General features: G+C 45.5%; 1 protein-coding gene across 1 annotated transcript in view; it reads right to left on the reverse strand.

The window, feature by feature from the left end:
* Positions 1 to 26,478, reverse strand: part of CLIP2 (CAP-Gly domain containing linker protein 2) — an 82,152-nt gene that overhangs the window by 49,413 nt on the left and 6,261 nt on the right. The window contains exon 2 of the mRNA XM_050908906.1: positions 16,156 to 16,377. Within this exon, the coding sequence (XP_050764863.1) occupies positions 16,156 to 16,267 (112 nt within the window). The 5' untranslated portion in view covers positions 16,268 to 16,377. The remainder of the gene's footprint in view (positions 1 to 16,155; positions 16,378 to 26,478) is intronic.

The following is a 26,478-nucleotide window of genomic DNA, read 5'->3' on the forward strand; positions in this document are numbered from 1 at the left end:
TCCCGAGACACATGCCAGGCACCCCAACTGCCAAAGGAATCAGAAATGCAACAGTCTGCTGTGTTGCCATGGGAATCAGGAGACAGGCAGTTAATTGATAAAATGGAGGCACATTAGATTTAAAAGAAAGGGGAAAAAAAGGGGGGGGTGGGGGTGGGGAAGAGATACACCAGAGTAGCATCTCATGCCAGGAAGGGAGGGAGAAATGAGAAAATACATGATATTTACAAAAGAGCTTTACCGTGCCCCTAGGAGAGGTCTTTTTCCTTCTCCATTTTAATTTTCAGAGGTTTTTACCCTCAAATCCCACCACATCACAAGACAGCCTGACGTGCAGCACAGAATTGCCTGTCCACTCCTGGGCTGCGTTCCCTCTCCTGGCAATCAATAAGCTTCTCATCTACTAGCCAGCAAGAAAAGCTGTACCAGCCTGGCAGAAGCGTCACTGTCACAAGACCCAAAGACAGTACATCCTCATCTCACCGGCCCATGCTATAGGTGTCACTAACCTGTGACAGGGCAGCATGCCTTGCAGCTCGTGAGCATCTCTCAACGTGCAGCCCTGTGACCAAACTAACTAGCAAAAAAACTTTGGTACCAGCTCTGCTCCCTCCCAGCCCGGGCAGGGCTCCAGGACGGTCCCGTGACCAGGGGACCGTAATGCCCATTTGAAGCCAAGACAGATTTTGTCAGCTGGAAAACCCCACTGCTGGCCACAGGGGTGCCAGCTAAAAGGAATAATGTATGTTTTTACTGCCACAAGGATTAGGTAAGAGCCCAAGACGCGTTAGAGCAGCCTGGCTCGCTGCTTCGTTCAATGCTCAGGTGATGACGTGGGGATGTGGTCTCAGCTGGGACATCAGACACTGCCCCTGTTCAAGCTGCAGCCTGTACTTGGGGCATCAAACATTTGTAGTGGATGATACTTTCCCATTCAACAGACCACCACCCTCCACTACGAGCTGGCGATGTAGAATAGCAGTGTGTTGTCTTTACAGTCAAGTACCTATCAGCTCCTGGCTCTGTGTTTTTTACCCATTGCTTTTACATCGCAATTACTGTCAGCCTCTCTGGGTCTGCAATACCATTTCATCTCCAAGCATAACACTACAGAAATTCACTAACCGATGGAGAGCAGAGCTGATTAGAGCTTCCCCTACAGAGAAGGGAACGAAGAAGGACAGTCCAGAGCATCTGTTGTCGAAGACTCAAGCCTCAGTCCCTATCAACTACAGTAGCTGGTCTACCAGGCAAGCGACAAGGAGGTACAACGTGCTGCACCTCCAGGAGCTGCCACCTGCGCAGGCAGGGAGACAGGGCTTCACGTGGCAGTGTCAGCAGCAGCCATGCCAGCTGACGGGGTCTCCCACGGGAGAAGGGCTGGCTGCCTGCTGCCTTCACAGCGGTCGGTGATGGTGAGGCCTCACCACATGTAATTTCTAGGTTCCCACACAGGGATTGGAGCTTCTCAAAGCAGCTTGGATTACATAAACATGATGTTGTTGGCAATCAAGTGAAAGCCAGCCCACTCTGCCGTACCCAAATTCAAATTGTCAAGCACAGCAACAAAGCAGCTGTTCTCTGCAAGATTTATCATGGCCCTTTCAAGCTGCAGGATAAGGCAGAAACAGAGAGGGAAGAGGTGACTGCGAGAGAAAGCAATGCTTTGCAGGCAATAGCCGAATGCCTGGCAGCACATTGTGGGAGGAAGCAGCCCGAGGGATTTATGGCTGACTTGGAAACAACAACTGAAAGCTCTGCAAGTTCAAAGCTGAAAAGTTGGGGCTGTAATCTGGCACAGAGATGAGCTCTGCATCTGGCACCCTGTAAATCTATTGCCCCTGCTATTCCCTGGAATAACCCCCATGGCGTGGATATTAAGATCCGATACAACTTCGGCATCACTAGCTCTAGCTCCTTTAAAGAGAGGAGACATACCTAGAAAGAAACCTGCGATGAGGAGGAAGGAAAAGAGGACAGTAAGAAAGTGATCGAGAATTATGAATGAGCAAGCAAAAGCAAATGAGAACCACTACAAAGTTGCTTTGCACTGAATGCAAGAAGATGCCCATTGAGGCAGATATTTGTCTTCACAAGGGCAGCTGGGAAGGGCACTGAACCTCAGACGTACTGAACAAAGGCTTTATAAGAAAGGTCTCATTCAGGACGCTGACTGGTATGAAATCTGCTCTGCCACAGGCGAGACGTGCATTCTTGGTGCCCGCTGGAGACAGGAGGGATGGAGGACCCTGGGGTTTACCAACTATGCTATATCAGATCCAGTATAATTCTTAAAAGAAACAAACAGCAAAGATATATATTTGTTATGTGTGAGGATTTTAAGTTTTTCAAATAAACAATGGTATTCAACAAAATATGCAAAGCAGACAGGTTTTGGCAGCACAGGGCACCAGGGAGGCAAGTGACTAGTAGAAAATGCACAAGGTTTCTTTCACTGAGGGATAATTAACTTGCAGCATATGGATGGATCTATTCATCTCACAATTACAGTCTTAATTTTTACATAATTATTATTTTTAAAACTGTAAGTATATTCTTTCAGGATTCATGTTTCAATACGCTATTCAACATTTTCCAGTCTGAAAACAGGGCCCATCTATCACACTTCTGGAGCAGCACCCTGTTTTCCCAGAAAATAATGAAAACAAAAATCCCACAATTTTAAGGGTGTTTCAGGTTTGACAAAAAGAAGGGAGCACCCATGCCTTCCTCCCCAGCTTGTGCCACCCCCCGCCTCTAGAAATAAGTCACAGACACATTTGAAAAACTAGAACTATGTAAAGTAACCCCTGGTGTATTATGGAATAATACAGGCTTCATTATTCTGTAAATAAATAATAAAATCACTTCAACTAGAGAATATTCCACTCGGAAGCATTTTTCACTTTTTTCACTTATTCTAACTAGAGGATACAGTTTTCCATTTAAACAAGCTCTTGGCTGTAAAGATTCAGTACGTCCTGCCCCCCCAGCCCCATATCCAAACTGGGTTACCTTGCCCAGCCCATTGCAACTACTAGAAGACTTAAGGACAGAAAGGAGCGTTAGAAAGCAGCCTGGGGTAGCCCAGTACGGTGGTAACCCATGAGACAGCCCCGAGAGCGAGAACGCCAACTGGGAGAGATACACTTACAAGGATGGCTCCTACCCCGCACGGTGAGCTTCCTTCCAGCAGCCCAAGCGATGCACTGCGTAACACAACCTCCCCTTGAATCACCAGTACGCACTCACACGTGTCTCCAGCTCTCCGGTCGCATAGCTGCAGTCACACCATATGTTTGGCTTCTTTATAAATCTAGCACAAAGCTAACTTCTTAGAGCCTTGTCTTTTCAAAGAAGCATGGAAAAGCTTAGGAACGAGCTCAGTCTAAACCCGCCATGTCTGCAAACCCCGGCACATACATGCGTGCACAGTTGTCTGCGGTTTCTTAGGCTGTGGGAATTTGTAAGGCACAAGCATGGTTTTGGGGCTGCTATTACGGAAGCGAAGACAGCTGCTCTCAGTGAGCTGATCCGATGACAAAAAGAAAGAAAAGGAGGCAGACACAGGTCTTTAATGAGACATTTATAAACGATTTCCCAGGCAGAGCACTGGCACTAGCACAGAGAGAGGAGCAGTCTCAGGACACCTTCTGAACTGGAGAAATTTATCTTGAGTACCAAACACTGTAAAGAGCAGCCAAGCAAAGCATAGTGCTTTCTCTCCACCAGAAAAGCAATCAATTCACAGCCTTTCTAAGTGTAGGATTTTTGCTCAGGCATCGTTCCCACATAAAACCCACTCGGATGGACTCTGGTGCCATTCCTAACCAGCTACGGCACTAACTGAAAGAGATGAGCCGCCAAGCAGTACATTGCTCAAGCAGGTGCACACAGAAAGGCCATTGACGTATTCACTCAGAAATGAGTGAATTAGCTCACTACCAATAAAATGTAGAAGAGAAGGTACCAAAAAATAGCCTGGCTTGGTCCATCAAGAGAGTAATTATTACTTTATGATCAGACTGGAGCCAGACCAGGGGATCAGCAGCTCCAAGAACAACAGCCTGTACAGGGAATGTGATGCAGGAGAAGTTGCTGTGTGTGCGTAACTCAGGATATTTACTCACAGGACATAACCTGAGCAGCCAGGCACAAGCAGGGTGGCGGCACCTCTAAATCCAGGGGAAAGGAAGGTTAAATGACCAGTAGGGAGCCTAGTTCGACTCTGACTTTGGCATAGACTGCCTTTGGGCATAGTACTTACTCCAGCTATATAACAAGCATTATAACCCTCTCTTACATCCTTACAGCGCTCAGATGATCTGGTTACCCCATTCAAGTCAGATTAGCTCTACTGTAGTGCAGCATTTTGCCTCGCACGACAGCTGATGAGCCATGCTGCTCATACCTGCGCTCCTGCTGCACTATCAGCTCAGGACCAGCAGCACTTCGGAGGCCCACGTGTCCCCAGCTCAAGCTTAAAGCATTCTTTAATTCAAGCCAGGGGTGCATTTGCGCAGCTGGAAGTTACAAGCTCAGGCAGTGAGTGCTCTGCTGGCACCTGGGAGGTCTTCCCCATGTGAAGGGCTAGACATGTAGCAATAGACCACATTAGTAAGATCTTCCCTACTCTTTCTCTCTTGACTGATACCTGCTGACCCTCAGAAACATTTCCTAGGTACAAGCACAAGCTTTTCTTTGAGTTTCCGATATTACTTTGCTCTGCTTCCCTCTGGCAGGAGTTGGGCTAATCTTCACAGTGATTGCTCTTTGCACGAGCTCACAGCCTGTAGCCGTGAAAGGTACTTTCTCATGCCCTGTCTGCAGCTAGTCTTGAGGGAAAAAGTACAAAAATTTAACACCTGACATGTAATAACGAAGGAGGATGCTTAGTTAGCTCCTTATCAGCATGCCAAGAGAGGCTTGTTTTCAGTGTAACCAGCTATCCTGGAAGACAGCAGAGAGTTAAGCCACTGTTAATTGAACCACTGGGATGGCATCCATGCTTTCTGTCTCCTATGTAGGTTTTTTCCCTTCTCAGTAGAAACATGACAGCACTACAATTATACCATCCCTTTGAATCATTCACCCGACTTCCCTGAAAGAGGGACACTTTAGGGGCCATCTGCAGCATCCCCAGGATCCCAGGGGAACTGTAGGAGAGGTAAAGACCAACATGTCTTAATTGCCAAACAAACTTGCGCACAGCCCTAGGGCTGCACTGTGCTGAAACACAGCTTCGATTCATTACTTCATCGGCCATTTATTTTTGCAGCCATACATCCATGCGCAGATCACGCAGACTATACATCTCCCGCGAAGGTCACACAATAGACTGATTGTACACAGATCCGCGCTATGCAGAATGCAGAGTTTGTTAGGCTGTTTTTGTTTTGCCTAATCTAATAAAAAGGATATTTGAGAGCAGATTAACACTGAGTCATCTACTTTATTCCAAATATCTGGCTTAAACAGCTAAGTATCCAATTCAAAAGGCAATGAGCTGTACATTAACAGGCACTATTTGCAGAAAATCCAAATCACCTATTTGCAGTGGATGTCTAATCCTTTTTTTTTTTGAGAAAAAATATGACCATGATCCAGATCTGATCCTAAAAAATATCTGAGCTATGATATGAACATAGAAACCCACAGCAGGTATCTCGAACCCAACAGCTGTAAGTCTCAGTGATCACCAGAAATGATACATTATACCCTTCCAGGGGTGATGGTGGGCGAAGTGAGAAGCGGTGGTGGTAGTGAAATCCATAACGTGAAGTGAGAGATCACGAACAAAGCTGTGAGAGCTGACTAGTTGAGCTGTACAAAAATCTCAGCACATGGTCCCACCAGGCACCCTGACTACCCTTGAGCAGACAATACGCTCCCCATCCCAGTACATCTTACTGGTTTGAAAAACTCACATGTGAACTATCCCTCTCTCCTATGCCACTTCTTCAGAACTTTATCAGATGATCAGTTTTATGCTTTTATGCTCTGAACACACCTGGCCAGGACAGCAGTCAATCAGCAAGGATGATGGCCCCAAGCTCTTCTTAGGGATCAGGATTTTCTCAACATCATACCATCCTTATCTGAAATTTTTTGTTCAAAGTCTACATCAAGCCCTTTAATTTCTGGCAGGTTTTTTTGAGCAGATACCTCCAAATACAATGTTCTGCAATAAGCAATTCTGTGAAATAAATTATATAGCAATACATAAGGCTCCTGTCATCTCCGAAGATGATGAATCACATCCCTGAGGATGTGAGTCCTAAACAACTGTACAGGTTTAAGTGTGAAATAAGGCAAGCACACCCCAAGTGCAGGACTGAGACACTTGCCCTAGATGTCAGTGACTGCGCACCCTCAGCCAAATCACAAATGCACTAATGTTTCCAGATGCAGCACTTCAGTCCATGAAAAGAACTACGGGAAGCAGCGTCAGAGAGGGAAGCTGCTGCTCCTGGTGCCAGGACCGGGAGGGCAAGAGGCCAGAAAAACCTGCTGGCCAGGATAACTGTTCCACTTTCACCTCTGACTCCCAGGATGACATGGGCCAAGACCCAGTTCTCTAAGTTGTCTTGTGTGTAAAACACAGATAATACTGACCAACCTCACAGCCCCAGGCTTCACAGGTGGTGGCGAAGCATTCGGAGTCTCTAAACAGAGACATTTCATATGTGGATAGCAGGCTTATAATTACAGAAGGCGAGAATGACTTACAGCTCGCGCTTGGTAGGAATTCATAAGGCAGCTTGGGAACACTCCTGTAGCAGCAGTTAACTCCTGCGTAACGCTGGCCTGCAAGTGAGAGCACTGGCAGTGCGCTAGATCACACAAATTCCTGAATTCTCGGTTTGGTTTAAGATGGTAGTCGTGGCAAAGTTCATCACTGCCATCCTCTGCAACCATTTAAAATCCCCATGCACAAATATTTCCTCTCTCACAAAGAATTCTGTAAAGACCATGCGAGTAAAGCGCTCTGCTGCATCCTCCAGGCCATCCCAACCCAGACGCAGCACACAGGACACACATTTACTGTGCTGGAAAACAGCATTGCCGAAACGGTCGCATTTTGTAGTAGAGAGACCATCAACTGTGTTCTGAGTGGAGCTGCTTAAGTCACAGACAGCCTAATTTTGACAACTCTTATTGTTTTATAGTGAGTATTGTGATAAATGGAGTTTTCTTACAGACCTCACTACCACATAAAAAATTTCTTTCTTTTAAGGGGATATTACTTTCTAGCATCTTTATTAGAAAAGTAAGTAAATATCCTACAGAACCCAAAATAAATAGAGAAAAATATCTGTATTCTAAATATTTTAAGGCTTTTGTGGAGACCAATTCATCTATTTAACTGCTTGCAAGGAGGATGCTCACATGCAGGGTCAGTGTCTGATGGTTAAACCTGACCAATAGCCAATACTATGTAGCAACAGTCTGATGCCACTGTAATCCTATGGATTCTCATCCCAAATCCGTCTATGCCAAAGGGAATTTTTCCTTTGATTTCAATGAATATTGGCTCAGGCCTCTAATGATTAATCTGCTTTCGCAGGACCAGTTCAATTGTTCGAGGCAGAACACGCAGGAGCAGATTCTGCCCCGAAGCTGCACCCTTACTCCAACGGGTGTAACCGCAAGCGTACTGATGTTACTGCAGACTTACACCAGCCCAGCTGAATAGGATTTGGTTCATTATATTCAAACCACCATAAGGTGAACATCTGTGGGAAGGAGATTTCCTTTCCCTGCTGTTCTGCAAGGAGCTACAGACAGAGAGAGCAGGAGGGCGTCTGACCTCCATATGCCTTCAGTGTGTGCTCGCATCTCATTCTACAATGAGCGTGCTGAATATTAAGGATTAGCTGTATCAAATCCTTCTAAGAGTATCTAATGATTAAGACAATTAAAATCAGACTCCCAGGTGTCTCTAGATGTCACCTGTAAAGCTGATTAAATCAAGATTGATTCAATGCCCTTTTATTGCTTAGAGTGCATCAAACCACTTCTCCTTGGGAGAGGAATGCTGCCAAAGGTCCTTTCCCTCTTCAAGAGCGGAACCAGAAGGGCTGGGGGAACCACCACCTCCAAAAACTCCCTAGAAACCCCAGTACAAAACATATTTCAGACTGCAGGATGGCAGACAGAGTGGCTCATGAAAGGGATGTGTGAGCTGAATACAAGCCCTATGCAAATACTGAAACGGTTGGTCCACAACCGTGCCAGAAAACATTTGGCTTCTGGATACGCAGTGGGGATTAGAAGCAAATATGCAGGGTCTCACGAGAGCATCGGTGTCCATGAGCGAGTGGATTTGTACAGCGTGACACGACCTACACGCAGGGCACTTCGGTCACCCCGCAGTAACGATGAAGGAACACGCTCAAGCTCTAATGACCGCTCAGAAAAACTTCTCCGGTGGTTGTCGCAGTTCCTACACCTCAGCTGCACTGACCATCAGCCACCACGGTTCCCCTCCCAGCCTCACTTCTCCATTTGAGCTGTACATCAATCCTAAATCAGCAAGCCAGCAACTCTCATGTGCAGTTTTTCCTGTGCAGCCCTTGAAAATGCGCTCCTGTTTTCCTTCAGATATCTGATAAGTTCTTGAACAGATGACTGCCTGTGTGTATGTGGATACTGTAGCTCTTACCACTAATTGATAATCTGCTGATACTGTAGTAGTCAGAGGCATTTGATCTTAAAACATGCTCCTTGGCACCTCGTCCTCCCAATTCCCCTAGGAACTGAAGATGCTGTGCACACAGACCTGTTAAAATAAAGCAAGACCTAATCAAACTTCACAGACACCAATGACGCATTTCCAGCAACGATCACTAATCTGACTCGAGGAATATCCGTTCATGCTTGCAGCATGGATTTAATTGAGGACAGCGCTCAGAAGAGAGCTGACAATACCAATCGCTCCATGAGGCCTGAAGCAAAACAGCAAAAACAAATGTTTGCTAGAAATAATAGCAGCCTCTGGCCCCACCATGTGGGGTCTTTTCTCTCAATTCGCCAGTGCACAGCACCCCAAGTTAATATTAATTGAAAGCCACAAAGCCTTTGAATAGACAAGAATTAGCTCTCTATGTCTGTGCAAGTCAATCAGCTGCTCTGGACACTACAATCCCGTTTCTTTTGTTTCAGACAAAACAGTAGTTTAGTGTCTTTCATATTTATTTGGGAATGAGAATTAATAGATTGATACAAAACGAGACAGCCTCAGCAGTCTTTCTTGCAGCTTTATAAAAAAGCCTGTGTTAAGACCTCCCAAACCATCAATGATTACCTGAGAATAACCTGCTCAAGCTCTCTCTTATTACCGAGGCAGGAATGCCTCATCAAGGACACCTTCCCTCCCTCTGTTTTACTGCAAAATAGTCCTAGAGGCAACAGAAATTACTTCTTATTGCTATGCATCCAGCCAATTTACTCCGGGAAAATCCTGAGAAACTTGAGGGGCGAACAACTGATTTCCAAGTTAATTTACCAAGATGTTGCTGTTAACCCTGTTGCAGATAAATAAAAAGGAATGAAGATTTCCCACTGAGGAAGGTAAGAACAAGGCACTAATCCTACAGCGGAGCTAAGGTGGTGGTGGGATTTAGACTCCTCCAGCAGAATTCATGCAGGTATAGCTCATCAATGATGAGGCCTAGATGTATGCAAAGAGACTTATCCGTATAGAATTGCTGAGTCTCTGAAACTAGAAGCAGCCCTCAGAAGATAACTGCATTTCTAGAAAACAAACCAGAAAACAAAGTTAACTCCCTCGCCCTCCCCCCTGCCCCCAGGAGACTCAAAACAAGATTCAACCCTGATAAAAAGATTATGCCACACAATTTTCAAAGGAAACCTCCTCTAACTGTGAAGAGGGACCTGGGATGTAGCCCATGGAGTCCAGTCTGTCCAGCCCTCTGCTGGCCTCTTCTCCTTACTCCCCGATGCTAGGAGTGATTGATCACATTCAGGTTGGAGTGACAGCTCTGATCACGCATCCCACCTAATGCAAACTCAACGACTGCACCCAGCAAACCCGTCCCAGCTGCTGCCTCAACACCACGAAGCTCATCCCCTCAGCACAGCAGTAACTATCCCCCAGGACGTAACCAGCCTCAGCCGATTAGCAACCAGAGACCAAGCACAACTAACTACCCCAACAACTAGCACAGCTCAGGCTTATAAACCCCTCATTTACAACATACTTAGTTTAATTACCCTACGGAGCCAGTCATCTAGTGCTCTTTAATGGCCCTGGGAGTGCTCCAGTCCGCTTCGCTGTTACTTTTAGTGAACAAAAGCGTCATACAGGGTTTGCAAAGGTGGACATTAGGCCACCAAATATTAATAGTTCTCTGCATCTATTTTTCATCAAAAAATAACGTATGTACACTTACATGAAAATGAGAAGCATTCCCAGGCTCCTGGCAATGCTGTATAGTTTAGCTATCAAAGTATAGGTTTGGCAATAAAACTGGGCACCCACTGAAAAACAGTTTTGATACTCGTATCCATGCCTAAATATGATGTTCAGGTCACAGATACTTGCACCTGCCCATTCAGAAAGACAGGATCCATCTGTAAAATTCAAGATCTAGGCTGGCTTCAGACTGGATACATTTAAGTCTCACAGAAAATGTAACAGGTTTGGGCTTTTTTGCCTCCAGTGTTGAAGTCCCAGTGTTGCCCAGCTCCATCTGCAAATACTAATTTTCCTTTTTTCCTCCCCCTTTTGCCAGAATTCTTTAATTGAAGAAGAGATTTAAGAACCATAAAAAGCACTGTAAATGAACACCAGAGCCAGCTGACAGCAAAACGCGGTATGAAAGGCAAGACTTCCTCCTCTAACCAAGTTACTCTAATGCCGCTCTGAGCAGACAAAAACCACTCTGAAATGTGAACGCTTCCCTTCCCAGCGGCTTTCACCTGTTCCACCAGCTGGGAGGACTGTGTGGACCCATTCATCACAGCTTCCATTCTCTCTCCATCTTGCAACTCCAGGCAAAAGCAGGCTTTTCCAGGAGGAGGGTGGGAAAGAAACCAAGACACATGAACTTCATAAGTAACAAGAAATCCAAACATTATATTGAGCCCTTTACCAGTGACCCCCACCTTTTGCACAGACACCTCTCTTGCACGTGGGGTTGAGAGCAGTAACTTTCTTTACTTGAAGCATGGGAAATAAGCCAACGCATTTGTGGGAAGTCCTCTCCTGAGACAGCTAGAGATGAATTTCCAGTCTGGTTTTAAGGAAAATAGTTACCACAAAGCAGCAGAATTTATTTTTTCCATTGTTCCAGCTTTATGGGAGAGAAGGGAGGGGGATAGTCAGCACGGACACCACTCATCGAGGCTAATGTTTTCCAAGAACCTATGTCAGGTGCCAGTCCCCCACTGACTTTCAGTGGAAAAAAACATTTCAGCTCTCCTTCACACACACAAAAAAAACCAAACAAAAAAACCAGCGGCCACCCACAACAAGCCAATGCACCTAACCCAGAATACCACCACAAAAAGCCCTTACACCTCACGGGTCTTTGAAAGTGCCAGCTCAGATAGGAGACACAATAACTCTCCACTCTAGGAAATTTCAAAGAGGACACTGCACGAGCTGGTAGGAAACAGGGGCTCCGAATAAGTTTTCAGGAAAAATAACTCTGATCTACTGAGCCAGCTTGTTGCACATGCTACGACTACATCATATTTGGTCTCTATAGAAACCTACAGCCATGAATTGTGAAATTATATATACATGCACACACAGCATCTTACATCCGCATCAATCCTCTGTTCTGTTACATAAGATGTGATTTGTCAAGAGTACATGGAAATGTTTAACAGGGTACACCTCCACTGCCTGGGAAAGGAAGAGAGATGGCTGAGAGACACTTGACTTTCTACAAAAGAATACGAACAGAGTGCTGGAGAAAAGAGAAAGAAGAAATCAAAGCATCTTTGTGTACTCCAGACTAAGAATAAAGGAAAGTACATCTACTTGCACTTTTGCAGAGAAGACTGATCAGCTTATGGGAGGGTAGGAGGAAGCAAGTGTGAAGATTTTCAAAATTCATTTGCATCTAATGGCTCTCTGACAACTCTCAGGTACAACTGGAGAACGAGCACCTTCTTTTGACACCCAATCTGGAAGACATAACCTCAATATGGGGTCTTTCTGAGCCAGCCCCAGGCTACCAGAGCCAAGAGACAGCTCAGAGCCAACAGACTGTACATTGTTACAGTTTAATTCTGCACTTTATTAGACTTATGGTTTTCTTTTGCAACTGTATTTCAAGCTTTCGAGATTTCTGTCTTCCCCCCAAGGTAGCAAATTCAGAGAGACCAGTGTTGCAGCTCTGGATTTTGTAATCCAAACCACACTGGTTTTCTTCCATCAAGCTGCAGGGCTCAGGTGGTTCACCAAACGCCTAAGAAAATGGAGAAGTCTCTTTTGGCATTTCTGGCAAGAGGCAGATAAGTGTGGAGGCAACACATGAGTTCACAAAAATCGAGTACACTCCGATCCCCCTGGAGTCAGGCAAACCCTGACAGTCTCCCAGGAAGCGCTCTCAGCACACAGACACAGTTCACAGACCTCATGGAAATGTTCAAACACAGCACAGAGCAGAGCTCATGGTTTCTGCAGTGTTTCTCAAATGCCTCACACACAGCCTCCTTCATGCAACTTTTTAAGACCTGTTGTAAAGCTTGGTATCTTCAGAGGATCTTTTCATCCCAGCAGACACCAATATATCACATGAAGACACTTCCCTGGACAGTGACAGAAGAGGGAAGAAATTAATTCACATTAAACACACAAAAGAAAATTGTTTTCAGCCTTTCCATCTCTGCCATTGTCCCTCCGTACGTGAGAAAGGCTCCAATGCCGTGACACTGGGGAAAGCACTCAGTGCTGACTGCACACTACCAGAGCTAACAGCCCTCATGCTGGCTTACAGTTACCTCCTCTTGATAAAGTTGAGTTATCAGTACTGCCATGAATTAACAGCAGCGATGCACTTAGAGGCCACAGGTTGAGTGATGCAGGTTAGCAAGACGGAAGCGAGGATGGGGCAAAGGTCCATCACCCTCCTGTGGCCCAGACCTGATTAATCCCAGGAAAGGTAATGAAATCCAGTCTCCATGGGCATCTACCACCAGATCCTTTGGCTGCAGGCATTCTCAAAGCTTACGTCAGTGCCTGCTGTGGTTAGGATTTTAGCAATGTGGACGCTTGGCTCTGAAATAGAATTAAACCACTTTGACAGAAAAAAAAGAGTATTTTCTCTTGGAGTTTTTCCCCACCAAAGGCTGAATCTCCTGATTGTCTGTGCTGCGGCTGGGCCCCGCAGCCAGCACAGGCGCTGCCACTCTCAGAGAAGGGCACACAGGCAAGTCAACAGGATTTTGGGATGCACACTTTGCTCACCACTTCAGATTATCATTGGAAAGGAGAGGAGCAGGAGGCAGTGAGGGCCTGGCCAGGCCTTTGGAGAGATTTGCAGGAGGAAGAGCAGATACAGGCCATGCCTAGGCACAGCGGTAGCTCTTGTGCAGGACACAGAGCAAGAAGATGATGCTACAAGCACTATCACAGCTACCCACCTAGCACACGCTGGGTAAAGAGCCCCGTTGTGCTCTGTTCTCACCTTCCAGGTAGGAACAGCTCAGTGCTGTGATTGCTCCGGCAGCTCTGCAACTCCCAAAAGCCCCCTGCACCATCCTGAGAGGCACGCCGAGGAGCAGCAGCGCAGCTCACAGCACAGCGGTTGCACAGCACCGACCCACCATCCTGAGACTTCTCCCCTTCTCCATACACACACTTTTCCAGGAATAAAACTCATTTTGGAACTTCTCAGGCAAAGGTCAAACTCAGTTTGGTGCAGATTCTGCCTGCGCTCGGCCGACTTCGCTGCACATCTATCACAGTGACAGATGGCTATAGCTGAACAAGGCACAAAGAAGCTCCAGCAAACAAGCGCTGCATTCAGCTGAAAGGCTGCATCGGACCCCAGTGCTGACTATCGGTGCTGACTAACTCTTTCATACCGCAACACACACATCGACTGTGTTTGCTGAGATGCCTCTGTGCAAAGCCTCCGAGGAGAGGACAGGCCTCGGATCACTTCCCTCATTTTGGTTTTTGGGTTTTTTTTTTTTAAGTGATAAAAATCAACTGAAAATAACTTCACACCACACTGCAATTATAGATCCAGCATGAAGCACCTCGAGAGATTCACAACTGGTAGCTAAATAGTCACTTCACTGGCGTCCTTCAAGTTCTTTTCTCAATCGCAGCTAGGTGCTAGGAGAAACAAGGGGGAAATACAGAAACGGGTCTGGGGGATAACTTCAAAATAAACAGCCACACCTATAAACCTTATACTCAGAATTTCCTTTGTCAATTTGTGCTTCCCTCTAGCAAATAGATATAAGGAGACTTCAGTATCTTTGATTTGGATACTAAATTAAGAAATTAGTCTTTCTAATATTAAAATCCACTCAAACACAGAAAAGTGCAATTCAAACGTTTATGTCTACATGTAGGGCCAAACCCTCAGCCGAGGAAGAGCAGTGCCGCTCCACTCCCTACAATGCTGTATTACACCAAAGGATCTGGAACTCAGCCCATGATCTCATGCAGTGACTGGCCCCTCAAACAAGATCTTGCACATGTGCAAAAAGCCAAGTTAAAACTATGGCCTTTGCAATACTGTTCAAGGAAAGAATTTACGGAGTGGGAGCGATGATATACACGCTATCAGTCGCTGAAAGAAGAGAAAGCTCAGCTGAAGGAATCCATGAGCAAAGCAGAGCCCCTGATACGTAATAACGCAGCAGAGCCAGGGTCGCTCAGCAGCAAGCAGGGTCTTTGCATGGAAGTCCTGTGCAGAGGTTCTGCCTGAACCACCCTCTTGATGGCGGGTGTTCATGGGACAAGGACACATGCCCCAGCACAACAGAAACTTCACAGAGATGGGGTTTTTTGTTTGTTTTGTTTAAATAACTAACACTTCTGCATTACTCTGACAAGAGATAGCATTGTCTGGTGACCCTCATTTTTGCAGTATCATTATCACAGACTAATTTGTCATAGCATGCTAAAGCAAATTTTGTCCAATATTATCCCCTTTACTAAAAATGTTGTCTGACAGGTACAAGGCTTTCCTGCTTCTGCCAAACGCTATATATTTTTGGGACTGAAACATATAGCAAAGTAACCAGGCATGTGGGCAGTGGCCTGAATTATTACGGGACATGAGGTTGACAGATCTCAAGAAGCAACCAGCGACATTCTCAAATGAAAGTGTAATATACTGGATGTACAAGTGATTGATAGGATATACATCATCCTGATGCTTTTCCCCAGAATCAAGAGGAAAGCCTTTTTTAACAAAGTGAAACAAAAACCATTACATACAAAACTTGCACCTTGAATATTTGCTAAATTGTATCTAATAAAAAAACAATCCATCAGTCAAAGAAGCCAGAAAAATGAGTCCTAAGCAAAACACATCTCAAACGCTTTTGAAGTGTTAATTATACTGCACAATGGCAGTCTGTATAGCTTATGTATACACTGGATATAGATCAAGGGAGAGTAAAGCATGTGTATGTATGTCTAGGTAAGTCGTTATTCAAATCCCAGTGCTTCAAGTGATTCTGTTCAAACAAAAGCACTAATTTGAAGTAATCACACAGGACAAATCACCTTAAGTGCCTGGTTCTTACTCTTGCATTATCACAGGCCAGAAGCAATGGCTATGGGACAGTGTTTAAGGAGGTCATGGGGGAGGTTCCCATCTGCCTAATTATTACCAGCTTCTCAAGTGTTAGTGTCTGTACAGGTACGAGTACTCAAACAAGCAAGACAGGAGGCAGCACCTCTCTCTGTCGCCCTAAACACCAGATGATCCATCTGTCTCCCACCCACTCCACAACCTGCCTGGTTTGTGCATTAGTTGGGAGAGGCAGGCCATTTACTCACCCCATTACACTTGTTTTGATCCGTGCTCATGATCAGTCTATGTACAGATGGGGAATTTCACATGCTACTGAACACTGGCACCACGAGGCCTTTGCCTTTAAGCCAGGTAATCACCTGGGTCAGCTCATGCCCCTGCCAAATCAAGTCCTTACCTTCTTTTGAACCAGTGGTGATGGCAGCTGCAGTGGTCCCTGATGCCCGTCCCACTGGGCTGGAGTGTTTCCCAGCCCTGCCGGGGATTTTAAGTCCACTTGGCTTCAGCATGTTTGCTGTGTTCTGTATCTCAGGCTCGTATTGCCAGTGTCTCAAAGAGCTGTCCTGGTATCACTGTTCAGGCTTCTCGATGATGGACCTCTTCTTCCATTGTCACAGACCTGGGAGAGAAGAGCACAAAGAAATCAGACAGAATGGGTGGGAGAGCACTGAACAGGCTCCCAGAAAGCAGTGCCCAGCTCCCTCCTCACATCCCTAGGAGAGTCAGGATCTTTCATTTCTTCTCCTGTAAAACAAGGGTGATCATTTCCTTCATCTCCCATCTTAATGTTACATTCTTTTCCTCAATCTTGCAGTCTCACTTTAACACTGGAGTCCTGGACCAAAGCTGAAACCTCCTAGAACCACCGAACAAGAATTTAAATTCAGTTTGGGATTTGAGTGACTGAAATCGTTGACTGGTTTTAAGTTCTAAAGTCTCAGTTCATGCACCAGCCAAGACCCACTTCTGCTGTCAGAGCCCTTACCAAAGGCACACTAATGACCTTTGGCACCAGACCTTTTGGTGCATGGCCCCCGTTTTCACCAGACTTCAGGGCGGCCTCTCCAAATTGACAGGAGAAGGAAGAGGCCAATGTCCAAGATGGGGCTTTCAGCTCCTTTCCTTAAGAACAAATCCAAAACCTTGTTACAGAAAAAGGGCATCTGACCCCATGGATTTGCAGTAAGACCGCAAAAAAAACTTTCTGAAACCTAAGCATGAGTCTACCAACTGCTCATTAGTGAAGTCACATAACCCTTCCCTATGCCGTTCCCTTCCCGGTAGGCAAACAGAATAAAACCTCTAAATTCCTTGCAAGGATGTTGCATTAACAAGCACACAACTCCTCAAGCAAAAAGTTTTATGACAAGAAAAGAAAAATAAAGGAAATGACTAAGTTGCTTAAAAAAATGCAAAAACATTTCTAATGGATAAAGAAAAACAATCAAAAAATTGAGACTATCAGCCAAAAGGAAGCTAACGCTGGCTGACTGAGCAGGCTGGGATGCAGAGGGAAAGAAGGTGGCAGCAGAGTGAGCCAGGGACAACGCCGACATAACGGCAAAGGGAATTGCAAGGAGAGCAAACCAAGGACCAGCCAGAAGCCGGGGGACACCCAGACCTGCTTCCCGGGCCAAGGAAGGAGGCAGCCTGCTGCAGGCAGCACTCCAGAGAATTAATGTAGCAAAGATTTACAGATGCTGCGAGGGGGGAACTGCAATAGCAGGGACGGGAAGTGATTAAGGCATGAGTAAGGATTTCAACACAGGCTAGGTCAGAGCGAGGGGAGGGCTGGCAGGGCTCCAGGGAAAGCTGCAAGCAGACACAGAGGAGGAAAAACCGCAAGGAGAATTCCAAAACTGTATTCCTGAGGGCTCACAAATATCTGCGACACCGAAGAGTATTTCGGCAGTAAGAGTCAGTCGTCCCACACCGGCTTAGAGAGACAAAGAAAGGAGGGATCAGCAGAGACAGCCTGGGGAGGGAGTCTGAGTGAAAACCCAAGGGATCAAGCCCCATCTCTTCCCCACGTCCCCCACAAAGGGTGTTCAACACCTGGGGTGGCTTCAGACACCTGCAGACAGCACCAACTGGGGAGTGTTTAGCTTACACAGAAGTCAGGGCTGTTCATGAGAAGCGGGATGCTCAGATCACATCACCAGCAGCAGGAACAATGGACAAGAGCAAGCAGTTCTTGTTAAGGAAGAGAGAAAACAGCCTTCCTGCGACAGAGCCAGCGAGGACCAGGTGCTGGCACAGAGCTGGACAGGAGGCTGCAGTTTCCAGCTCTATTTAGCATAAAACAGGGAGATGAGTAACAGAATCTGGAGGTGAGAAACATTGATCAGCCTGGTTCCTCCTATCTGTCAAGCCATCAGACATCTCCCTCCCACCCACTCCATCTCATATGACACATTTTGCCCAGGGCTAGCTTTGATTTTACAGAGCAACTTGATTTCTAGCACTTCTGCTGGCAGGCGATGTGCTCTACCAAGAGGTCTCGCCCCACCTCTATCACCTTCAACCTGAAGGTGTGCTCTCTTCACAATATGCCCTTACTCCCAGATTTACACATCTCATCGCCTGGTCCTACCTTTTGGTTACAAGGTTTGATGCCGTACTTGCGATTAAGCAAGGTGGGGATGCTGGTTCTTCCAGATAAAACATGATGGCTGGTTGAATCCACAACCAGGAATGTGGATGGGGGAAGGATAAAAGGACACAAGAGAAGGATAAAACAGTAGTAAAGAAGAATTTAAGCAGGAAAGGGTGCCAGAAGAATGAAAATATTTTACAGTTTTTCAGGCCTCTGTTAGAGGGAGTCTCTGGATCCCTAACTTCGCAGCCAGAACCACATAAACTTTAGGGAGACAGTGAATTTAGTCTGTTCCTCTATTTTGCTGCTCATCTATGAAGAGACAGGGAACTTCAGTTCATTCTCCCTCCACTACTCATTATCCCTGAAGATCAGCTGGCCATACAAGTCACAGGATATTGTGATATTCTGCTCCTTCTCCGGATGACTGGGTTTTATTTTTACGCAGGGGGAGAGAAATAAGAGGAAGTGCATTCCCACTGCATAAAGATTTCTGCCAGAAACCTTTATGCAAACACATTTGCTTTCAACATACTAATGCTGAAAAACAAATGAGCTCCACAGGCTGCTAATTAAGCTACCCTCCGAACAGATAGCTTCTTTTATCCTGAAATACAATCACCACGACTAGTTCACGGCCGCACTCACTGGGGTCTCCACGCCACACATCAGATTCAAAAACTTCTGAAGTGCCACCCTGCATCACAGCCAGCTACTCCCTGCCCAGCTATGCTTGCTGCATGTCGGTTCACAGGGAAGTCTGATGGGGGCTAACTCATGTATCTAAAGTGTCATTCTCATCTCCACGAGCTGCAGACTGACCAAAGCCAGGAACCGGGGACGACTGCCTTAGCGTATACCTGCACACTCATTACCACACAGGGAAATGACGATGAGCTGGAGTAAATTTTACTGTAAATGCAGCTTGTTAGAAATACATAGATAAAAATAAATGTCTGGGACATTTTTAAAGAAGTCTATGCCTGCTGCTAGGGACAGATACTCCTCCTCTGTCACTAGTTCCTCCCCCACTTCAACATAAAAATATATGAGCAGATTTTTAGGAACCTCTGAATACCGAGCACAGAGCTCTTCTGAATTACACCGTTAGGTCATCTTCACTGCCCAGAGCAACGCTGCCCTGAGCCATCCAAGTCCCAGGTTAGCTCCCAGCTGAGTGATGCAGCTTTTGTGCTGCAGAAATATCCTCGGCCTGGGACACAGGCCAGTATCTCCACAGGGCACTGCCCTGCTCCATTAGAGATAACAACTTGCCCCGAGCTCCTGTCTTGTACCCTCACCATCCCAACAGGCTCTATTAACAGAGCCCTTCTGAAAAATCTGTTTCCAGCAGTAGATGCTGAACACAGGCAAATATGATGCTGCATGTGGCTTAAAAAACACGAGCCATTTTCTCTTTCCTACTCCCTATATTACCTGCACAAGCTGTAAGCTTTGCCTTCCCATATAACTTCATGGACATGTGACTTTCTCCAGCACACTGTAAAAAAACCCCATCTGCCCCTGTGGATACTGCAGGGCCACCAGCTCTGCTTATTTTGTTTTTCTTCCTTTTCCAAGATGACACAGATTACAAGGATTTTCTAGATCTCCACTACATTCTTCCTGCAATCTTTTCGTACTAGGATGAATGGTTCTGTCTGTTCCCACAACCAAGAAAAGCATCCCAGGAATGCACAATATGAAAGCCTGCTTCAAATGACCAAAATATTCTGTTCTCCATCTTTCCATCAGAAAAGGGGACAGCTGGATCTGAGTCACCTAGGCTCAGATTCAAAAAGGGGAACGGTTCTCAACTAAATACAGAGGTACATCCAAAAAATACCTTTCACCAGGAGCAATGTATCTGGATGCTCAAGTATCCACAACACTGGCCAGGCATCAGAACAGCACACGTTAAAAACAGAGAAACAATTGGAGGTGCTTAGACTTCAATTATTTCTCAAATGTGCTAGAGGAATAACACAAAACAAGGGTTGGAAGCAAAAGCCTTTGTCAGTCTTGGCAATATAGCTTATCTGCAAGTTTCTCTGCTTCATCCATCCCTCCTACCCTCAAAAAGGCACATGAGTACTTGCTTGCCACATGGAATACCATCCCATTCAAAATGGACATAAGCAACAAAACAGACTCCCAGCTTCAGCACACTCCCCAGGAGAAAGCCCTCAGGGGTATATGCCAATCTAAGGATCTGTTCACCTCGACATATTGAGTGAAACAACTGCAAGACACAGGAACAAGTTTCCAGACACCAGACTGAGTTGGCCTGAATCCCGTCCTGTGTGCCTGGTGCTTCCTTCTGGATGGATCTTGATGTAAGAAGTGTTTACTCAACACGAAGCCCTAGGCAAGGCACAGGGATTTCATTCTGAATGCAGACCCAAGTGGAATTTAGACCAGCTGTATCTGAACACTGCTGTAACAGTTGGGTATATACAGTATTTTGTGGGGAAATAACTCCTTATTTCTCAAAATCAAATATGTAGCCAAAAAAGTGAGTACCAAGATTTAGGTTTCTAATTTTCTAAATTTGGAAATCCACATGTAAGAAATTAAATTTGAAGTTTGCAGTTAGTCATGCGCACACCTTTTCAGGACAAGGTAAAGAACAGTACCTAGGTATCAGACTGAAGGAAATCAAGGTTATCATGTTGTACAGAAAGTTAATGATAAAGACAATGCAGAGAAGCAGTAAAACACTTTTTTTTTTTTTCCAAACAATCTTGACTCATGTAAATAATCAGTGACTTCAAAGACAACTATTTGGATAGGGAAAGGTTTGCACAATAAAGTCTTTCTGCTTTTACCTACTCCCATCTAAGATAATCTTTTGAGAAGCAATTGTTTGTGCCATTGTTTAAAACGCTATGCCAGCTTTCCTCATGTTCATACTAAGGATGAGGAACACCAGGGCTTGGGATGCAGCCCCATGGCAGCACGTCCGCAAGCAGAGTGTCAGACATTTTCAGGGCTATCATAAGATGTGGCGGTGTGGCTGAATCTGCACAAAGACACTTGTATTAGTAATAAAGATACAGCTTGGAAAGACCAGGAATTCTGTCTGCAGCTGCTCTGACAATGTAATAACAGCGACTCCATATGGAGTAATGGAAAGTGCATTTTACGTCTGCAAGGTAAATCCCCATCCTCTACAGGAAAGAGAAACAATCCCACGTGCTGCCATACAATGTGTAGCTGGGGAAGGTCCAACAGCACTTTGGTTTTGACACATCCTTTGCACGCATTTCAGGAGACTTAAACATAAAAGCAGGAACTTAATTTTCTACCCATGTTCTGGCTTTGTATTTCAGAAAGAGTACAGAGCCTTGAAGAGGTTTCTGGGTTTGGTCCCCTAGCCTCTGTCATTCAAGAACCTCTGGGACTCTGGACAAGAGTGAACCTACCTCAGCACAGCCCGAGACCAACCCCTGCTCCCCACAAGACCCACAACTGCCTGTTCCAGCAATTCATTCTCGCACGTGTCACACTCCCCATGCAGAATCTCCCACTGAAAACAGCATTACTGCTTGCAGAAACCTTCAGCATCAGGCACTGTAAGTGTTGAAAACAATACCTGAAGCCCAACATCTCCCTGAAAACAAACTGCTAGAGAAGAATTTGATCCACTAATTGCTGGAGGAGCTCTTCACTAACTTCAACAGTAAGCATACAGAATAAAGGCCAAAAGCTTTCTGTGTCAACTCTGGTATTCATTTATTAGGCCTTATACAAAACCTTTACTGGCCTAAAGATATTGGGTTTTTTGTTTTTTTTAAGTTATGTAAAGTTATTTCATTTCTTGTTTCTGAGCATTTGGTTGCATCCAATTCATATTTCCAAGCTTTTCTGCACCTTCTCCACCCCCAGCAAAATGAGATTTTCAGGCAATAAAGCTCCATCTCCTAGAGTTGCTACTCTAGGATACATTACTGCCCAACGGATTGCATGCCAGAGGCAAGGACAGGTAAAGACTTGGTGCCCCAGGCTCACAACCCCACAACACTGGCCACGCTGCAAAGATGGGCTAGGGATTTTAAGAACAGAATTTTGCCTTGAGCTCAAAATCCGAAGGCCAGACTCAAACCGATCAGTCTTCTGCGAAAGGGACAGGAAATGAATCCAATCAACACAGAGACAGGATCTGATAAAGCCAAACTGCAGCTTTGCCAATAGAGACTGAGATTATGCTGAGAAGAAAGGGCAATTTTATCTTTTAATCCCTTAAGATGTTCCATCCGATCCAAGGTAATCATACCATCGCCTTCTCACTGCTCTGATTAGTTACTCCTCCTGACAAGCAATCAGAAACCCATTTCTGAAGCACATGGCAGATCAGGATTAAATTCTTTCACTGAATTGAAGTATAGAGGAAATAAAAGAGACACTCATTCTTAATTAAGGTCAGACTCCTCTCCCAAGAAAACCTTTCCTTCTCCCATAGAGGGAATGGGGGTAGAGTACTACAGGAATGAAAGAAAGGAGCATATTGCCTTCAGTTACACACAGGGAAAACCAGGGGATCCCGGTATCCTCTGTCAGCCGTCAGGTTTTTTCTCCCTTGCAGTTGAAGAACTCACATAGGTTCTTCAGCCATAAAGCTCTGTTGTACTATGTAGTCTCCCTTACACGTCTGAAAGGTTGTTAACCTCTAAAAAAGCCTGTGTTTAGTTGTCTTTCTCACTCAAGTTTTGTAATAATTAGCACAGAACACAAAGGGAAAGCCTAGAGGCCTTTTATTTAAAAACTTAAGATATTTTTTAAGCTAGTTCTAACCACTATGATAGACTAATCACCCTGTGATTTAGTTATAAAACAATGGTTATTAAAGAAGAATGTGCAAAAACATCCCATTGCAGTAACTAAAAACCACAAGGCAAAACCTGAGGCAAAGTGGGGGGGGGGGGGGGAAACAAAGGGCATTCACGGAAGTCATCGTATACAAACTGGGGAGTAATTATGGGCTTGCTGATGAGCTCACGCTCCCCATGCTGGCAAAACACCTACTGAAGACTGACACAGTAGATAGCAACAATTCTGCACTAATTGCAGAGCAAAACTCTCTCTAATTTGTGGGGAAAATCCTGGCGATGGTCTTGGATCTACATGAGTTTCTGCTCCCTGGAGTTAAGCCCCGGGGGCATGGAACAGCGTCCCTACAGAAATATATAGGGGCACCACACCAAAATTGCACAGCTCACATGGGAAGGGAACAGAATATACACAGAGATTTCAGAACTGCTGTCCTCCAGGTCAATTCAGATTTGATCCAATGGCTACTCAATTCCATAAAAGGTTTCTCTACAATTCAAGTGGCTTTGACAAAATCCAAGTTTCCTATTCACAGAAAGTGTTATTTGTCATAAGCAATACCTGAAAAAGAAACACGAGGAGAGCAGGCAGAGTGCAGGAAAGACAATGATACATGATAAACATATTCCATTATAATGGCTTGGTATTTTACTATTGGAGAAACAATTTAATTAAATATGAGCTCTACAATAACTCAGCCATGCTACGCACCCTCTGCAGAGCTGCAGAAGGATCTGAACATTTGGAATTTCCTGGCTTCTGACTGCTTGATTTAGTGCAGCATTAAAGTTCACCCTGGCACTTAAGCTGTTATTCACTAGAGCTCAGGTTAACATATAGATTTTGATTTGTGCACTTCTGTAATCTAACCTCTGCCCTGGACTTCGATTATGAAACAAAAACAGGACCCAGGTCCCTCCCACCCTGATTTTTTCCCCCTTTTTACAGCCTGCACCTGCAACAAAGACTTCTTTGCAGGCCAGCCTTGGTTTGTAGACTGTAACTGAAAGGCTGGAGCAACAAATAGCTGAAAATAGGAAACAAGGGGTCTTGCAAGTTTCTTCTCTTTCTCTTTGCACATTGAAGTTTTTTTGAAACTAGGAATTTTGTGTTCATTTTCAGTGCGGTGTTATGACAGCCTATCTGATGGTAGTGCAGTTGTACTGGTTTTAACTTGCAGATGATTTGGTTAAAAGCAAAGAAAATAGGAGTGGAATGTAACATGTTTCTGGTGTAACAGAAAATACCTTGGGACGTACTGGGCTTGCCACTGAAGTCCCCACTGTGCTCCACTAATGCTGCCCAATAGCTACACACACCCTCAAGTGCACTAGGAAAAGACACCATGTTAACATAATCACACATTTAATGCAATTCGGTATGCAGTGGAGACCTGGTCATTACAGCAGGAACAAGAGCAAAGCCTTGCCCTGGGCCACTGGTACTGTAGGTGTAATGTCTAGTACAGAAACCCCCACAGAAGAACCCCAATGCAAACAATGTCACATTAAGGGAAAATTAACCCTGCCTCTCCACAAGCTGCTGAAACTTCAGGCAGGGATGCAGGATAGGAAGGGCCCACCCTGCACCTGATGCAACCCCTTTTGTTTAGTTATAAAACCACCTTACAAGATTTTTCATTCCTACAGTTCAGCAGTGTTAGCTTCAGCCTCTGCTGGCTGGGAACCCCCCCCACCAGTTGCCAGTCCAGATTTATTCAAGGCAACCTTCTGCCCACGTACCTACTGTGCCCTTTGCACAACTCTGACACTCTCCCATTGTGTCCAACCCCCATGAGACAGCTCTACCCTTTCTCTGCCTTCACTATGTCATTTTGAACAAGCAATGCTCTCCTTTGAGAGGTCCCGAGACGAGATTCACCGTTTCCTGGTTCATCTTAGAAGACCTTCTCTAAATCTCCATCACTTGAATTCAGTCTGTTCTAGACATGGGCAACCCAAAATGCATGCTGCATCCCAGGCGACGTCTCACCAGGCCTTGGACAAACTATGCCAAATACTATGAGCTAACATAATTTCATTCCTTCAAACAAGGCAACTGTTCCCAAAAGCTGAAAGAATAACTAACCCACCTTCACCCTCTGACTGCTAAGAGTAAGCTGAGATACAACAGGAGGTAAGCTGAAAAGGAAATACAGACCATCATCTCACAGCTGAAATGCAGCACTGACAGCCAGGACTCCTGCTTTCTTCTTCCACAGTGGTCAGTAATCTCCTTGCCACATAAAGAGGGATGATAACGGTACCAAGCCTGCGAATAGAAGGGTGGTAGACCAGGAGGGTTACACCACTGGTACCTACCGAATGATCTGAGATCACCAAACCAAAGATGCTAGGGAGGAGCAAACCCACTCTCTCCGGAGCATCAAGGCACTGTGTAAGCCCCATCCCCTCTACCCACACTCAAGCATCCTGCTTCCCATCGCTGCGCTGGCGGCAGCAGAGCAATGCTGGATGCAGTTGTTCCCTGGAGCATCCTCCTCCTCCTCCCTGCTGATTCACCAGCCTGCACTCAGCCTCCCACTTAAGAAGCTGACCTCTGGGCTACATGCACTAATTGCTGTTTTCTCCTGAGCCTCTCTACAAATACTGCGATTTCCCCAGACCTCAGCTGACACTGACATATCTACACAGCTCCCACCATAACCAGTGGTGGAGACAGGGAGGCCAGTAATCTAGAAAGTTTGCTTTCGGCCAGTACGCGTTAATCATGGAGTTTCCTACTTTACCACCTGCAACCCCAATACAAAGGTGTTTAGAAAAGCCAGGAGTTTAGATAGCTGGCAAACCTTATAGTACAAGAAGGAACATGTCTCTTATTCAAATTACATCCCTATCAATGACCAAAACCATAATAATTTTGGCACGTTATATCAAATTGGATCTTATCTGGCAACATTGTTACATTATCCCCTCCCGCCTTGTGGTTCCTGTCACCCACACCTTACCACCTGCCTTGCAGAGCCCGTCATTTACTGTGGATTGCATTACGTGTAGAGAAGCAGATCCCAGCTCAAAGCCTCTAGGCACTAAGCCACATCAGCACCATGGGAGGGCTACCTAGTATGTTATACCAGAGGAGGTTAGAGATTACAGTTTCTAGGGGGTGAAAAAAGAAAACACCATCCTACACAGTCAGATTGCAAAGCAGGTGTGGAGACTGAACGTGCTCAGCGTGCTGCCCGTGCTCCAGCGGGACTTGTTGGGCTGGCTAGGACAAGGGAGGCTGTCACAGCACGGGCTGCACACATCTGGGAAAGGCTGTCAATCCCAG

The sequence above is a fragment of the Gymnogyps californianus genome, chromosome 20 (genome assembly GCF_018139145.2).
Source record: "Gymnogyps californianus isolate 813 chromosome 20, ASM1813914v2, whole genome shotgun sequence".
NCBI lineage: Eukaryota > Metazoa > Chordata > Aves > Accipitriformes > Cathartidae > Gymnogyps > Gymnogyps californianus.